Source organism: Vicia villosa, linkage group LG5 (assembly GCF_029867415.1).
Source record: "Vicia villosa cultivar HV-30 ecotype Madison, WI linkage group LG5, Vvil1.0, whole genome shotgun sequence".
Taxonomy (NCBI): Eukaryota; Viridiplantae; Streptophyta; class Magnoliopsida; order Fabales; family Fabaceae; genus Vicia; species Vicia villosa.
The window spans coordinates 138,954,372-138,972,827 of record NC_081184.1 but is presented as its reverse complement, the minus strand read 5'-3'; the positions used below and the strand labels follow the sequence as shown (position 1 = coordinate 138,972,827).

The following is an 18,456-nucleotide window of genomic DNA, read 5'->3' as shown; positions in this document are numbered from 1 at the left end:
GATAAAAACGGATGCTAAAAGGTTGTTTAGCATCGACTCAACATCGGAGTCGGGGCTGGCGCCTCCAGCCTAGTAGCTAACAATAGCGTCTAGTCGATGTTATTGTTTGCACAGATTATTAGCAAACAATCTCTAGCTTCTTATTAAAGTAAACATGCAGGATCGACTACAAAATCGTAAAACTTTGTGTTAAGTTTCAAATGGTTTTTGTGTTTGAATTGGATATGGAAACTGGGTAAAGATTTTGAAATGCAGATTAAATAAACAAAGTAAGAATAATTTGACAAAATAAAATGCAAGATCAAAAGTTCAAATGTAAATTGCTTTGAATTGAAAATGGAACGCATGCGTACATTTAAGAAGTCACTCGTTTCTTTCTGATTGCGGATACTTTGAGATTTTTTTACAATGTTAGAAAATGCGACCTCTAAAATTGAATACAAATTCTACTTATATAGGTATTGATAATAATTGCTATTACAGGTTCGACTAATCACCGCTTGCCACGTATCCGCTTCATGCAAAACTGCTTTTTGACAACTTCTCCACGTTCTTGACAACTGTTTACATGAATTGGTCATTTCAACTGTCTAACTTTAGACACTTTGACAAAAAAATAGGCTAAGTCCCCATATGGTTTATCTGCAGATCTCGACGAGCCTTTCTAGATTTCCCAAACACATGCCCTTCGACAGTCTCCCCTTTCGACTATTCTCTCTATCTCTTAACTCTTTTAGATTACAAAAACTATCAAGCTCCTATTCAGACCTTCATGTTCTAGTAGAAAATTCCTGACCAACAGCCACATAATGTTCCCCTAAGGAGACATTAAATAGAAGCTAAACCAAATAGAAAGTAAATACTATCGTCAGGTTTATGAACCGCTATTTCGTTGATGTATAGTCGTTATTAACTTCGGCTATGGCCAGCGATATCGTTAAATAAATGTCTCTTAACGGAGAAACTATTTCATTGATATGTAGCTATTATTAGATTTTACTTTTGGCGACGATAGTATTTAACGTTTCGGGATGGATAAACTATTTCTATGATGGTAATAATTGTTGACCGTCTCACAGTGAGCATGCTATTTGTGTAGAAATTATTAGCATCGACTTTGTTCGACACTAACACTTTACATATTATGGTGGAGACACTATTTTTCGAAACGTTGAAACGGTAGATTCGGCTTTTACCAACACTAAAAAGGTTTTTTCTTTGAAAACTCGCTTTTAGAAAGTTGTAGAACCTTTTTTTAACAACTTTTTTAAAACCTATTTTCCGTGTCCATAAATAGGCAATCTATTTATGATTCTTATACATAGTTTCAATCACACATCAATGTTCATATACATACCAATCTATCAGTTTATGATTAATTATAGCAATAACATGCAAACTAAAATCAACTTATCCATATGTAATGAAAAATCAGTAATTCAAGTGATGTAACTAGTTACTGCATTTTTGTAATCGGTTACAAGGTGTATTATTTTTTCCTATTAGAACAGGTGTAACCAGTTACTACGCTTTGGTAACTGGTTACCACTGTGTTGAAATTGTTTTTAAAAACACTTATAATCGGTTACAGGTTTGGCGTAACCGGTTACAAGCAGTTAGTTTCTGTTTTTTAGTTTTGTTACTTGTGTCCTATCAATTGTAATTTGTATAAATACACAAGGGGTATCTCAATCAATGTTAATGAACATTTTGACTCTCAATTATACTCTCTCTAATTCTCTCTCACTCTCTCCCTATGTATACTCAATTCTCCATTCTCACCAACCTTGTAATTCCAAGTTCTAACATTTGACATCAAGAGCCTGGTTCGACCCACCAAACACCTACTGTGCGACATGAATTCAGTCTTCAATGAAAGAATCCCTACAAACCTACTCATCCTTGATGCTAAGAATTACGACAAATAGTGCAAACAAATGAGTGTGTTGTTTGGCTACCAAGATGTTCTTAAAGTGATCAAGAATGATATGAGTCCTCTTGTTGAAGGTGCAACATATGCACAAGTAACGCACAAAGTAGAAGAAAAAATTTTCAAGATGGTATTTTTAATCCATCAACGCATTGATACGAATAATTTTGAGAAATGCGGTGATTGCGAATCATCGAAGCAAGCATCGGAAATCTTGGAGAAGGCATACGCAGAGGCTGACGAGGTGAAGATTGTGAGGTTACAAACTCACAAACTTCAAATTAAGTTTATTCAAATGAAGGAGAATTAGACCATCAACAATTTTACGATGAGAATTATTCAATTGGTGAACCAAGTAAAAGCATATGGAGAAACCATCACAGAACAATATGTTGTCACGAAAATCTTGCGTTCTTTGACGAAAAAATTTGATAACATTGTCGTAGCGATTGAGGAATTAGAGGATCTTATGACAATGAGCAAAGATGAGCTACAAAGCTCTCTTGAGGTACATGAGCAAGGGATAGAAGGGAGAAATAATGATAAGGCAAGTGGAGATTTCTTTGCAAGCTCGTTTCAATGAGAAAGACAAGAAATTGAAAGGAAAACAATCCATGAAGAGTAGAGATAATTTTTAGAATTTTGCTGTAAGAGAGTCCCAAAGTTCCAAGAATTAGACTTTTCAAAAGTGTGAGAGAAGCTGCAACAAGAATGGTGGTCAAAGAAACTTTAGAGATGAAAGGAGAATGATAGAAAAGAGCAAGATGCTAGTTTGGTCCTTTTGCAAGAGAGTGCAATGCAAACAAGAAGGAACCTCAAGTCGATGAAGCCAAGGTTGCAATACTAGTGTTTGATTAGGAGAACACTCTCTTGGTCATGGTTAGAGAAGGAGAATGTAACAGTAGGCTGCAAGATGAGTGCACGAGCAGTTTGGAGAAACATGCAAATTCAAGTTTTAAGCGGTTACCTATAAGCTGTAACCGGTTACAAGCAGAAGAATTTGCCATGATGACTACGAAAGAGGCAATTCAGTTCAAAGAAGAATGGTATTTGGACTACAGATGTTCAACTCATATGACGAGGAGGAAATATTAGTTTGTTACATTCAATTAGGAAATGAAGAACAAAGTGAAGTTCGCAGATGATACCACTCTAGCAGCGTAAGGGATCAATGATGTATTGAACGAAAGAAGGGATGGTAGACATTCTTTGATAAAAGATATGATGTATATTCTTGGAATCAAATGTAGTAATCTAAGTATAAGCCAATTAAATGAGACTGATTACAAGATTGGTATGGAGAACAAGGTGCTACACGATATGGGTGCAAACAGGGTTTTGGTCCTAAAAGCTCCTATGGCTGCTAATTGAACTTTCAAGGATGAGTTAAAGGTTTTATAGCATAGGTGTCTTGCTACAGCTATAACACCTCGTTCTTTTTTAGATTATTTTATCGAGTTAAATTGCTTTATTTTATTTTACTTGAGTGTTAAATGTCCTATTTGATTTATTTGGTGATATTGAGAATAATTGGTATTTTTGTTGAAGTTAATTATAATTTTAATTAATAGAATTAAGAGATATTTTATTTGGGGAGAAAATTGAAGTTTAAGGAAAATGAGGGTAAAAAGGTGGGATTAGTGAGGTTAAGGGTAATGGGTGGAAATAATTAAAATAAATAAGAATCAAGTTTTTATCACCTAAATATAAAAGCGGGGAGAGCAAAAAAGTCCGTTCAAGACTTTTGAGAAAAGAAGCATATATATATATATATATATATATATATATATATATATATATATATATATATATATATATATATATATATATAGAGAGAGAGAGAGAGAGAGAGAGAGAGAGAGAGAGAGAGAGAGAGAGAGAGAGGGAGAGAGAGAGAGAGAGAGAGAGAGAGAGAGCATTAAAGAGCTTGAGAGAAAGAAGAGACATAGCACCATTATCAAAGTTTTAACCTTTGCTGAAAATTTGAGGTAGGGGGATGACTCATCTATGGATATAAATTGCATGAAGAGAAGAGAGGGATCCTCACCCTCTTTATTGTTTTCCATCATGGTTCTCCATTGTTGATGTTCTATGTGTTTTGAAGAAAGTGTGCAAAAATTTATTTGTTTGTAGTGATCTATGTGAAATTTATGCTCTAATTGTTGATGAAATTTGTGCATGATGTGTATTTGTAAACCTGAAATTAGATGTTCATATTCATAGGTTTGATATGATGAATATATTCATATATTTGTGACAATTGAAAATGGTTCATGAATGAACACGAGCATATATAATTAGTGTTTTTTTTAAACATAGAAACTAACTATAATAGAGAAACTACAATTTTAAAATTACTCACTCATGGAGAAATGGTGCTAAGTAATAGTCTTCCCCCACTTATCCTTGATGATATGTATGTTTCAATCGTGTTTTGAGTATTATTTTTAAATTGAGTACTAAATGGATCCAAGAATCCATAAATATCCAACTTTTTTATTTTATACAAAAACAGTGAATCTACCTAAATGGTTAAACAAAACTAAAAAAATAAGTGAGGAATTAGTTCTATAAAAAATGATGAATTTACCATACTAAGATATAAAATTATATGCTTATGTGCACCAAACTCGTAGTATCCCTACGTCCAACGATTCATTTCCAAAGAACAAATCGCTTATATCACTAGGATCGGCATAAAAAACCTCTAACTCTCAATCATGTTCTAGCTGAAGAGGAATTAGTTGTTTCTTTTCCATAACGTGGAATGATAATCTGGTCATTCATTCTTTAGAAGGATCCAGTAACTCATTATGGATATCGGTAGAGGCGTTTTAAAAACTTCCTTTTGTGCTTGCACCATGTACAACAATTCTTTGAAGCAAATGATCATCACCATCTTCATTTGAATATTGTTGGACGGTTCCACCGATTCTTTACATCATAAAAGTAACAGGAACATAAAACAAAATCAACACAATATATATCATACATTTTAGATGAAACAATATTATTACATACCGCATATAACTTGTTCATATCATCCACATCTTTCTTTGCTAACACATCTTCAAATTCTTTCTTCTATTTTCTAAATTCTTCTCAAACTCTTCAGTTGTGTCTTTTTGCGTTTGTCGGTGCTTTTTCGGGATGTACCAAAACATAATCTCAAGCCGATGCCATCTCCAACACCACGAACACACCCATTACGCTTCTTTGTTAAGATTGCTTCTATTACTATATCATGTCGTGGTTCTGGAACGAAAAAACCTTCATGCGCCGACACAACCAACGAATCCTACATAACATGATAAGATATATATATATATATATATATATATATATATATATATATATATATATATATATATATATATATAATTACCAAACCGATTTAAATAACACATAACATACGCACAACAAATCCTACTTACAATTTACTCAAGTATGCTCTTAAGGCATCTGAAGTATACTCTCTATTTGGTTTTTATCAAGCCCTCTTCCAATTATAATGTTCTAATGATGGATATGAGTTGCAATAATGAATCACATAGTCCTCATCTTTCATTTGATATCATTTTTCATTAATTATTTTCTGTAACCCCCACGAGACATCTATGTGGGTATTTATTTTTTTCCTTGTTTAACTTTCATGCTTCACTTGTAACCTGTTATAAACATAGGAAAATTATTAACTTGCATGGTTGTATCTATAAAGAATAAAATTATTTGAAAATAAAATTAGTACCAACCAGAAAATTCTAAGAACTACGGGATTTCACATACTTTTTCTATTCTTTCTTTGAAATAAAATTATATCTGACAGATACTCAAGATTAGGCTTAGGTTCTTTAATGTAGTCACGCGTGAGCCGTGACTTAAATCCCCTCCAACACGTACCAGGATAAATGATCCACTTTTGTTCAACTTATCATGATTGGAAAACTAAAACGTCAACTACAGTTACATCAATAAGTATGTATTAGTAATTATAGAAGGTAATATCAAATCAATGAAAATTAAAATTAATATCATAACATCTGTCCATATGTTATCTTTCACATCCTTTGGTGCTTCATTCTAATCATCTATCAATATACTGACTTTGTTACGCCCAAAGAACGCAACATAACTCTTTAAAATCAAAGAATAAGTACCATTAACGGTATGATTTATGGTGTTAAACTTGATCGATAATTTATTATTTGACTTGCGGACTTTTGTTAGTTTAGCCATCATTGTGGCGCCTCTTTGTTTTCTTTTGTGTTTTCCATCTATAGTTTGAGAAAAAATTTCACGAGTTTCATTTTATAAGTTTCACTATTACTAAATGAAGAAGAGGCCATCTATCTTCAAAAACAACAATAAAAGGTTAATTCAATCTCTTAACCAAACAAATATGATCATACACATTCAACAACAACATAAACAACAAATACTTTAATCTAACATATAATACTATTTACACATATAACCATGAATACAAATATGTATACTACACACACATTCAACAAACAACAACAACAACAACAACAATAATAATAATAATAATAATAATAATAATAATAATAATAATAATAATAATAATAATAATAATAATAATAATAATAATAATAATAATAATAATAATAATAATAACAACAACAACAACAACAACAACAACAACAACAACAACAACAACAACAACAACAACAACAACAACAACAACAACAACAACAACAACAACAACAACAACAACGACGACAAAAATTAATTCAATCTTAACCAAACAAAATAATGTCATCATTTACATTCAACAACAACATTAAAAAACAACAAAAAAAAAGTGTCACAACTACAATAACAACAACATAACAAACATGTCTAGTACACATTCAACAACAATGACATAAGCAACAATAACATAACAAATGTGTCTAATACACATTAATTCAACAACAATAACATAAACAATAACAACAAAAGATTAATTAAAACCTAACCAAACAAATTTGATCACACACATTCAACATAACAACAACAACATAAACATTCAAAAACAATAACAACCAAAAACATTCAACATCAACAACAAAAACATAAAACATTCAACATCAACTGAAGTTTATTAGATACATGGGGGAAAAATTTGTGTGCCGGAAATGCGATGAATAATTAAAAGAGAAAGAGCTAAGTAAATGTTGTTAAGCCAAGAACAATTCCTCCTTGACGATTGTTAAGCCAAGAACAATGAATCTAGTTAGGGGTGGCAAAACGGGCCGCCCGCCCCGCCCGCCGCCCGCCCCGCCTTATGCCCGCCAAAAAACGAGTGGGGCGGGCATGCCCGCCAAGTAAAACGAGCATAAAATTCATGCTCACCCCGCCAAGATGGCGGGTTGGCGGGCGGCGGGCTTACCCGCCTATTTTTATTTATATTTTTTTTAATAGATTAATAGGCTTTTTTTTACCTTTTAATTAAACTTTTGGCGAGCGGAGAGCCTAAAATCCTAACCCAACCCGCCATTTTTTGGCGGGTGCGCGAGCGGCCCGGCGGGCCCCGGCCCGTTTTGCCACCCCTAAATCTAGTATCGTCTTCCTCCTCGGTGGTACGTAAGCCAAGAACGGTGAAGTTGGTTGAACGATGAAGATGAAGATGATGTTGGTTGAAAAGAATTTAGTTTCATCTCGTTTTGTTAATGAACTATAAAGATGAATATGACGTTGATTGGAAGGGTTTGGTTTATTTACTCAGCGCCGAATGTTAGGGTTGAAAATGAATTCGTAAATGGAAATAAAAAAATGGCAATTGAAGAGACAAGCTAGCTGTATTTCTTGAAAATGAATAAGGAATTCCGCCACGATCACTTAAAATAACTGTGGTGATATATGCTTTACTTAATGAAATTTATAAAAAAGCGTCCGTTTTTAAGCATTTAAAAATTTAAAAATAAAATGTAAAATATACCACAACGGTTGGGTTAAACAACCATAGTAATATCACATCTATTTTTTATTTAATTATAAATCAAAAACGAAAGGCGCAACTAAAATATTGGTGAAATCACAAATTTGGTGGCGCTGATATTCAAACTCATGCAAGGTGACAAATATCATTACGGTTGGTCCAACCAATTGTGGTAATATGTTAACCATTTATAATTAAAAAATAAAAAAGGATGTTGGCACCTGAGTTAAGAGATGTCACTACGGTCCTTCAAAAGACCGTGGTAACGTGGGCGTTGTTGTATATACATTTGTAGTAGTGATACTTCTTTCGGTCACAATTATAAACAAAAATAACTACTTTTACACTGATTAAGAAAATTAGTTAAGTGTAATTAATTTTCTTAATTTAATGTACAATCAAAGTAAAATTTATTATAATATCCGTAGTTATATTTGATGAATTAACTATCAACAATAAATGTTTTTTTAACCCCCATGGATTGGCCTAGTGGTTGAGGCTTGGGTCTTGAGAGTGTGCTCACGCGTGATTCCTGCCAATCTCGAAATATATTTTCTTTCACTTCATAACTAAAAGTTTTTACCGCATACTTGTACCATTTCTTTAACTTGCCTATATGATTGATCTTATTAAAAAATTTGACAAAAATTATTATTTTGACTAAATAATTTAGTAAAAAAAAAAACTAAATTAAAAAACATAAGAAAAAAACTAAAAAATATGCAATAATAGTTTTTATTTTTATAGATAAAATAAAAATCTATAAAATATTTAAATTTAATAAGAAAATGTAATTTATTTATTTGTTGCTGTTTTTTACTTAATTCTTTCATCCAACACTACATTTTATCACTTTACTATGTTTTAGTAGGTATACTTTGTTCGTATCTGAAAAAATTCTCTGGATCAACCTTCATTTTCACGCTTACTAATCTTTCAAAATTTTCTTTGAAATAACTGCTTCCGTAAATTCTAGCAATGTCAATTCTCGTAATATTACTTGGTCGATTGGCACCAATATCAGCATCCCTATAGTTTAGGAATGCTTCCCTTGGAGAATTTGAGACATAGGGTGTCATGAATTTATGAATTGAATTTGAAAATTTCAAATGACTTTCAATATCCCCACGAGATCCGTTAATCCAATTATGATAATATCCAATCATGAACAAATTCCCTGCTCTGTGAGGAAATGGTGTGTCTGATGGCAATATCTCCTCCATTCTTCCACCATAAGGATTCCATTGCATAAACATAATCTCTTCACCTTCAATCATCAATTTCCATAGAGAATCTATTGTTTTCTTTGGAATAAGTTTCTTCACATAATCTGATTTACCTTTAAAATAATATTGGTCAGGTTCTTTTGGTTCTTCCAACATTACTTCAAGTGGAGTACCCATTGGTATAAAATACCAAAAAAGAGTGCTATTAACCCAAGGCATTGAAATGCAATCACTTTTCTTCAAACCTAATTCAGGCAAACTATTACTCACCAATGGTAAAAGCCTTTCAACTGTCCCTAAAAATTGACCAATGAAACTAACTTGCACTGTCTTTTTACCAGTTTTACCAATTGGAACAACATCATGTTGCACTCTAAGGAAAAGATCTTTATCTAATTTTGGTGCCATTGATTGCCATTTGTAAACAACATCACTTGCACCTTCATCCATATTTCTTTTCACTTTGAAAACAGTAACTTGTGGAGGTACTTGAACCAATTTGATTTTCCATGAGAGAATAACACCAAAACTAGCACCACCACCTCCTCTTATAGCCCAAAATAGATCTTCTCCCATTGATTTTCTATCCAAGATGTTACCATTGGCATCAACAATTTTTGCATCAATGATATTGTCAACAGAAAGACCATATTTTCTCATCAAATTTCCATATCCACCACCAGAATAATGACCACCAGAACCTAAAGAAAAACAAACCCCAGCTGGGAAAGCAAGAGAATTGCTTTTCTTTGCAATGTTATAATAAATCTTACCATTTGTTGCACCTGATTCAACCCACGCTGTTTCTTCTTTTACATTGACATCAACCGAATTGAGAAGAAATACATCGACTAAAACAAAAGGCACATCCGAAACGTAAGAGTAACCGTCGTAGTCATGGCCGCCACTTCGGATTCTGATTTGAATATTATTACTCTTGGCACATTTAACTGTTGCTTGGACATGAGAAGCATCTTTGGGGGTTATAATTGCCAAGGGTTTTGGTGTTGTTGCTGTTTTAAATCTCTTGTTATGTATCCTCTTGTTGAGGATAGTTGAAAATGAGGTGTTGTTTGGTGTGTAAATGACTTCAGACACATGAGAATTATTTGAAAAACATTTGAGAAAATTTTGAATGGGTGATTGTGATATTGCTGATGAAATAGACATTACAATTGTTAAGATTGTCAAGAGAAAAGATGATTTCCTCATTGTTTCCATATATCATATAACAATGAGGTTTGCTATTTTGTTGTGATTTTTTTTTGCAGAACCTTGCACTCTATTTATATCGATGTATACTCTACTTTTCTAACAGAAGGGTCAAAATAATATTCTTTTCATGTCATTTAATAAATAATTTTTTTTGACGGTTTTAATAAACAAATATTAAAATTCATGTTCTATATGCAAATATTTATAAGAAATTAAAATATAAATACATAGTTTTTAATAAAAGGAAAATACAGTGTATGTGATAAATTGTGTCTCAACTTAGTTTATCTGATACAATAAATATATAGTATTTGAAATATGGACTTAAAAGTAATGAAATTGTACTAATTATAGAAAAAATAATTAAAAATATATATTTTAAAAAGAAATGATTATTTTAAGACAAATTATTCTTACAAATTCATTATTTGCTATATTTTCTTTTTTAAAAAAGATTTTTACTCAATGTTGGTCAAAAGAAAGTACTAGTTTCTATGATGGGCATAAAATTTCACTAAATAGAAAGGAAAATAATATTTTATAATTATATATAGTAATTTTAAGAAATTTTAAAATATTTTTTAGCATAGTAAAATTCAGACAAAATCTATATGTTAGTTTGGATAATATTATATGGGAACACTCCAGCACACTTGAATTTAATTAGATATTGGCATCCTTATCCAATTAAATAAACTTATTCATTGTTATGTCACCTTTTAAATTATTTTATTTTAAAGTTAATTAATTTTTTTAATTTATTTAAACTAAAAGTACTGATACCTAAAAATTTATCAATAACAACTTCTATGCGTGGTATACTCTTCCTCTCTTATGTTTTAGGACATAGAGGTTTCCCGTCTCATATTTGTAATTGGGTGGAGTATCCCTTATACTCCCATTAGTGAATTTCATTGCCTATTAAAAAAAATTGTTGCGGTTGAAATGGATACAATTAATTTGAAAATTTGGAATTGGATACTGCTCCATATCTTCTGCCATCTCTCCCGCGTATAATCTAATGGTTGTGAAATCAAATAATTAAAAACAAAATAAAAAACATTTAAGAAGAGTGAGAAAGAGGCAATAAAGCTTTTATTTAGTATGCTGATTTTTTACAGATTTACAACACTAAGAGTGTGTTTGGTTCGGAGTAGATGGAGGGGAAGGGAGGAAATATTTTTAATTAAATGTGTTTGGTTCAAATTTTATGAGGGTAGGGAAGGGGAGGGGAGCAAAACTCCTCCAAAACACACTTTTTGCGTCTCCCAAATCGGAGGGATTTGGAGGGGAGGGGAGGTAATCTGAACATTGATATTTTAAAACTTATTATAATTACTATAATATCCTCAGTTTTATTTTAATATTTCAAAATTATTCATTTTTTTTGTATTACTGCTCTCTTCTTGTGTGATTTTTCCCGATTGCTTCTATCAACTTATTATAATTATTCTCCACCTTCAAATTATTTAAAAAAATTTGTTCTTAATATAAATTATAATCATTGTACTTTTTTTATTTTTCTATAACTCTTTTATGTTTTTTTTTTTTAATTTTGTTATGTATCCTATCATATTTTCTTTTAGATCAAACTTTAAATCTTTCATTTTAATTTTTTTATTTATTTTATTAAAACATTTAAACTATTTATATTTAATAATAAATTGTTTTATGTATATAATGTGTTGAATATTTCATTACGATTTAAAAGTTGTTATTAACATATAATTTAATTTGTTTATGAACATTTTATTCGAATTAAGTGAAATTAATTTTTTAACATTATGTAGTAAATTATAACTTTTTAGTCACTCAATATTTGAAATTTTACTAACAAAAAAACATGTATAAAATTTTTCACATTTGAATATCATATTGTATCACTTATATAAGATAATAAGGATAAAAATGAAAATTATTAATAAAACACCTCCCCTCCTCTCCTGAACCAAACATATTTTTAACTAAAATCTCTCCCTTCCCCTCCCATCCCCTCGTTTGAACCAAACACCTATCTAATTAAAAAAATCCGCTCACCTCCCCTCTCCTTCCCTCCCCTTTATTAAAATCCCTCCCCTCCCCTCCCCCTCATTTGAACCAAACAGACCCTAAAACATAATATTGTTTTTCTAAAATTTTAAAAAAAAAACATCATAGTTGACAAATGGGTTTTTCTTAATCATAATGCAAGAGAAGAGAAAGAAAATGTATCTCTGTCTCTCAATTGTTAGATCATAATGAGTATCACAGTTGATAAACTAGTGTTCTTAATCAATGATATTTTAAGAAAAAATAAATGAAAACTATTTTATTTATAGTTGTTGGATTATTGATTGTGAAAAAATTTCATAGACTTTTACAGTAGAGATGGTAAAGAAAGAGATGGTAAACAAATTCCAAAAATGAAAAAGACGAGTTTATCTTTCTTTTAATTTCCTTTTTTTAATGGTTGTTATTATTGAATAATAAGATTACTTTAATGGTTTAAAATTGCACCGGAGAAAGAAAAGGAGAGAAAACGCATGAGAGGATAAGAAGAGTATAAAGATAAACTTCTTGCTTAACTAAGGCCCCCCTATTAACTAAAAGTCTAAAACGATAAGATTACGAAATAACACAACCATTTATGTCTTGAATTTGACTATATAATTTAGCTTAAAATAATTGAAACAAATAAATATAATAAATAAAATAAACAATGCTATAATTTGATTTGAGTTACAAGGCTAGGAAGGAAAAAAGAAAAAAAGTATGTGAATGTAGTAGGAATATTTATTTTGCCATTTATTTCACAAGATATTTTTTACTCAATTATTTCTTAGAATATCAAAGTACATTTTATCAATTTTCTTTGGTACAGTACAACCCTTTATCTTTTTTAATATGTCCGAGTAGGTATACTTTGTTCATATCTGAACAAATTCTCGGGATCGACTTTGGTTTTCACACTAACTAATCTTTCAAAATTTCCTTTAAAATATTTGCTTCCATAAGTTCTAGCAATGTCAATTTTTGTTGTATTACTTGGGTGATTGGCACCAATATCAGCATCCCTATAGTTCAAGAATGCCTCCCTCGGAGAATTTGAAACATATGGAGTCATAAATTCGTGAAACGACCTTGAAAAATTCACATGGCGTTCAATAGACTCCGAAGATTCGTCACTCCAATAATTAAGATACTGAATCTTGAACAAATTTCCAGCTCTATGAGGAAACGGCGTTTCTGATGGCAATATCTCTTCCATTCTTCCACCATAAGGATTCCATTGCATAAACAAAGTCTCACCTTCAATCATTCTTTTCCATATAGATTCTATAACTTCCTTTGAAATAGGCCTCTTCACATAATCTGATTGACTTTTGAAATAAATTGATTGAGATTCTTTTGGTTCATCTAACAATACTTCAAGGGGAGTACCAATTGGTTGATTATACCAAAAAAGAGTGGTATTAACCCAAGGCATTGAAATACAATCACTTTTATTCAATCCTAATTCAGGAAAACTTTCACTCATCAAAGGTAATAGCCTTTCAATTGTCCCTAAAAATTGACCAATGAAACTAACTTGCACAACCTTTTTACGCTCTTTACCAATTTGAGCAATATTAGGTTGCAATCTAATGAAAAGATCTTTGTGCAATTTTGGTGCAATTAGTTGCCATCTGTAAACAACATCAGTTGCACCTTCATTTACATTCCTTTTCACATTGAAAATAGTAACTTGTGGAGGTACTTGAACCAATTTAAGTTTCCATGAAAGAATAACACCAAAACTAGCACCACCACCACCTCTTATAGCCCAAAATAAATCTTCTCCCATTGATTTTCTATCAAGGATGTTACCACTGGCATCAACGATATTCGCATCAATGATATTATCAACAGAAAGACCAAATTTTCTCATCATATTTCCATAGCCACCACCAGAAAAATGACCACCAGCACCTAAAGAAAAACAGACCCCAGATGGGAAAGCAAGGGTACTATTTTTCTTTGCAATGTTATAATATATCTTACCAAGTGTTGCACCGGATCCAACCCATGCCGTTTTGTCTTGTAAATTGATATCAACTGAATTGATATTAAACAAGTCGATTATAACAAAAGGCACATCTGAAACATACGAGAAACCTTCGAAATCATGGCCGCCGCTTCGGATTCTGATTTGAATATTGTTACTTTTGGCACATTTAATTGTTGCTTGGACATGAGAAGCATCTTTTGCGGTTATAATAGCTAAAGGCTTTGGTGTTGTTGCTGTTTTAAATCTCTTGTTTCGTATCTTCATGTTGAGGATGGTTGAGAATGAGGTGTTGTTTGGTGTGTAAGTGACTTCGGAAGCTTGAGAATCATGAGATAGACAACTGAGAAAATTCTGAACGGGTGATTGTGATATTGCTGAGGAAATAAACATAACAATTGTTACGGTTGTCAAGAGAAATGATGATTTCGCCATTGCTACTTTGTTGTGTGCCTATCTTTGTGCAAACTTACACTCTTATTTATATTGCATTAAAGATATGACTATTTTTAGGCAATTTATTTTTAGAAATTCATCATTTATTATTATTTGGAGGGTAGCATATTAAAAACTGGAAAAGACTGGGAAATTATGGTAAAATGGTAGTAGAATATCATTTTTATATTATATTTTCCTGTGTAAGAAAAAAAAAGTCTTTGTGAATGCGTGTCAAAAGAAAATTCTAGTTTATATGACGGCCGTAGAAATTTCAATACATGAAAATGAAAACGATACCATATTAATAATGTATATGACTATTGAGACACACACAAAATGTACATGACCAACATATTAGTTCAGTTTCTTTTTTCTTTTAATAAAACCGTGAGTTTTTTTAACAGTTTGACACTATTAAAATCTTAAGGCGTTGTGCATAAATATTAAAATGTAACATTTAAGTATATAATAAGTTATCTTATTATTATTATTATTATTATTATTATTATTATTATTATTATTATTATTATTATTATTATTATTATAAAAAATACTAAAATGTTAAATCAAAAAATATGTTTAGTAAAAATAATGACAACAATACAAAGTCTGATGTGTGTATGTAATAATCATATATATTTGAAGAATTAAAAGCTATTCTAGATCGGGTCATTGCCCAACCCTAGAAGTGTATACAGGTTGGGTTGGATTGGATTTGGTCTAATCTGTTATCCAACTTATTCAAATTTTAATGGGTTGAATTATTGTATAATTTGCATATTCACGATCAAAATCGAATCAAACTGACCAGCTCGTTTGTGGGTTGGATTGAGTTGAGTTCGCGTGTTGGGGTTTCAAATAAAAATAATTATGTTTTTTCAATTATAAAAAAATTATAACACAATTCAATACAATTACATTCATTTCTAACATTTAAATTAGATGAAACACATCTAATAAAATTCACTACTAGAAAAATTATTTTTTATGACAACGATTTCTCCTCATATATAAAAATACTGAGGTTGGGAACAACAACTATTTTCATGCTACCTTGAAGGCCAAACATAGACAGAACAGTATGCACAGGCTGGTGAAAGAGAATGGTGAAATTTGTGATACTCCTGAAGCAATTGAGCAGGAAGTTTTAAAGTTTTACCAAGGCCTGATGGGGACTGCTGACAATGAGCTAAGGGGAATAGATATTGTTGCAATGAGAAGAGGAAAACAACTAGGGCAAGAACATAGGATTATGTTGGTTGAACCTGTAAGTGAGAAGGAGGTGTGGGATGCAATAAATAGCATTGGTGAGCTAACTGCACCTGGTATTGATGGCTTCGGGTCGAAATTCTTCAAAAACTCTTGGCAACTGGTGAAAGATGATATGATGCAAACTGTGAAAGCCTACTTTGAGGAAGGGAAATTGGATGAAAGAGTTAACAAAACTCTTGTTACTCTGATTCCAAAACATGATAAAGCAGAAACCATCAAGGAGTTTAGACCTATTTCATGTTGCACAACAGTCTACAAAGTAATATCTAAGGTTATGGCCAACAGAATGAGCAAGGTTCTGGGGAGTATTATAAGCAAGAATCAGGCTGCTTTTGTGCCAGGGCAGAAAATTTATGACCATATATTGCTGGCATATGAGCTCATTAGAGGATACTCTAGGAAAGGAGGTATGCCAAGAGTGATGGTTCAAATGGATATTAGGAAGGCATATGACTCAGTTGACTGGAAGGCTATGCAGTGTATTCTGGCAGAAGTGGGGTTTCCTAGGAAATTCATTAGCTGGGTCATGCTTGGTGTGACAACTGTATCATATCAATTCAACATTAATGGTAGCATTTCAAAGAGTATGAGAGCAGCCAAGGGCCTAAGGCAAGGAGACCCCATGTCTCCTTTGATGTTTGTGGTGATTATGGAATATTTGCATAGAAAACTGGAATGCCTTAGTACAAACCCTGAATTTAAGTTCCATAGCTATTGTGAAAAGCTGAAACTTGTGGATATGAGTTTTGCAGATGATCTCCTACTCTTTTCAAGAGGGGATAGTGTGTCTGTGCAGATGATGATGGACAGGTTCCAGGAGTTCTCCATATCAACAGGGCTGCAAGTTAACCCAAACAAATGCCAACTCTACTGTGGTGGGATGGATGAGAGTGGAATCACTAGTATTGAAGATATCACAGGTTTCAGTAGAGGTTCCTTGCCCTTCAAGTATTTAGGGATTCCTCTTACTAGTAGGAAGCTATATAATACTCAATGTATGGCACTGGCTGATAAAATTGGAGGGAAGATGAAACATTGGAGCTCCCAGTTATTTAGCTATGTTGGTCGTGTGCAAATGGTCAACGCCGTCGTATTTGGGTATGTTAACTATTGGATGAGTTGCTTACCTCTTCCTAAAGGGGTCATTAAAAGACTTGAAGCCATGTGCAGGTCCTTTGTTTGGTCTGGTACTGATAAGGTGACAAGAAAAGCTCCAGTGGCGTGGGACAGGGTGTGTACACTAACAAAAATGGAGGCTTAGGCATTATAAAGTGTGTATAAGCAGACTTCTATGGAACTTATGTAGTAAGGCTGACACCTTATGGGTGCGATGGGTCCATACGTACTATGTGAAACAGGAGGTTGTGATGCAGATGGAGATAAAAGTGAATGGATCATGGATCATCAAACATATACTGAAGCTGGGAGAGGATATCAAAGGTACTCAACAATGGCAGTACTTGAATCAAGGTGCCAAATTCCAAACTAGGGACATTTACAAGGAATTAATGAAGCATCATCCATTGGTTGAATGGCGAGGATTAGTGTATAAGAATAAAGCTAGACCTAGAGCAGTGTTTGTGTTATGGTTGGCCTGTCAACATAGGCTTGCGACGAAGGACCGGTTGGCTAAATTTGGAGTTAATGTTGATCAACACTGTGTGTTCTGTGGCTGTATAGAAACTGTGCAACACCTTTTTTTCGACTGCATGTACACAAGTAAGGTGTGGGGAGAGGTTCTGGGCTGGCTGTGCATTCAGCATAGTATCCAAGAGTGGAACAAAGAGTTGCAATGGCTCATCAAAATTTGCAAGAGTCGAAATTGGAGGAAACACTTTGTTAAAATTGCTGTGGCTGAAACAGTCTATGCTGTTTGGATGGATAGGAATGCTAGAGTCTTTAGGAATGAGATGCAAGATAAGAACATTGTGAATAGCATTATAGAAAGAATTACTAATAGAATTTGGGTATACCCCAAGTATAGAGATAGATTAGCCCATCTGTTACTAGCTTAAGGAGATGTGGCTAGTTTTGTTGTTTGGTTGTAGGGTGGTTTTTTTTTAGTTGTTTGGTGTTGGACCTTTTAGGTCGCGTTGTACATAAACGTTTTTGGAATATATATAAATTCTTATTCTTCCAAAAAAAATACTGAGGTATATGTTGGATCATCGCGGGGAGCATCCACATTGGGTCAAGAGCAACACACAAGTGAAAGAGACACTACATATTCACCCAAAACCTTAAGGTGATATGTGTATGGGTCATCTCACTTATAAAGTGCTCAACCTCCACTTTTCCAAGCAATGTGGAACTAGGGGTATGCATGGTTGGTTATTTTCAAAAACCAAACCATAACCATTTTAAAACCATTTAAAAGGTTTGGATTTATAACCATAACCACATTTTA

The 18,456-nt window shown here is 32.5% G+C and overlaps 3 protein-coding genes across 3 annotated transcripts; 1 reads left to right on the top strand and 2 right to left on the bottom strand.

Annotated features, from left to right (window-relative positions):
• Positions 1–8,650: 8,650 nt before the first annotated feature.
• On the bottom strand, positions 8,651–10,321 carry LOC131607523 (berberine bridge enzyme-like 17). Its single transcript, XM_058879522.1, has one exon. The coding sequence runs from the start codon at positions 10,319–10,321 to the stop codon at positions 8,732–8,734; it is 1,590 nt and encodes a 529-aa protein (XP_058735505.1). The 3' UTR covers positions 8,651–8,731.
• A 2,777-nt stretch (positions 10,322–13,098) lies between these two features.
• LOC131607522 (berberine bridge enzyme-like 17) lies at positions 13,099–14,811 on the bottom strand. Its single transcript, XM_058879521.1, has one exon. It carries the CDS (start codon positions 14,772–14,774, stop codon positions 13,194–13,196), a length of 1,581 nt encoding a protein of 526 aa, XP_058735504.1. The 5' UTR covers positions 14,775–14,811; the 3' UTR covers positions 13,099–13,193.
• Positions 14,812–17,422: 2,611 nt separating this feature from the next.
• Positions 17,423–18,064, top strand: LOC131605567 (uncharacterized). Its single transcript, XM_058877911.1, has one exon. The coding sequence runs from the start codon at positions 17,423–17,425 to the stop codon at positions 18,062–18,064; it is 642 nt and encodes a 213-aa protein (XP_058733894.1).
• The last annotated feature ends 392 nt before the right edge of the window (positions 18,065–18,456 follow it).

Excerpts from the sequence above, each read along its gene's own strand:
- LOC131607523 (XM_058879522.1), bottom strand. The coding sequence starts at position 10,321 with ATGGAAACAATGAGGAAATCATCTTTTCTCTTGACAATCTTAACAATT.
- LOC131607522 (XM_058879521.1), bottom strand. The coding sequence starts at position 14,774 with ATGGCGAAATCATCATTTCTCTTGACAACCGTAACAATTGTTATGTTT.
- LOC131605567 (XM_058877911.1), top strand. The coding sequence starts at position 17,423 with ATGGAGATAAAAGTGAATGGATCATGGATCATCAAACATATACTGAAG.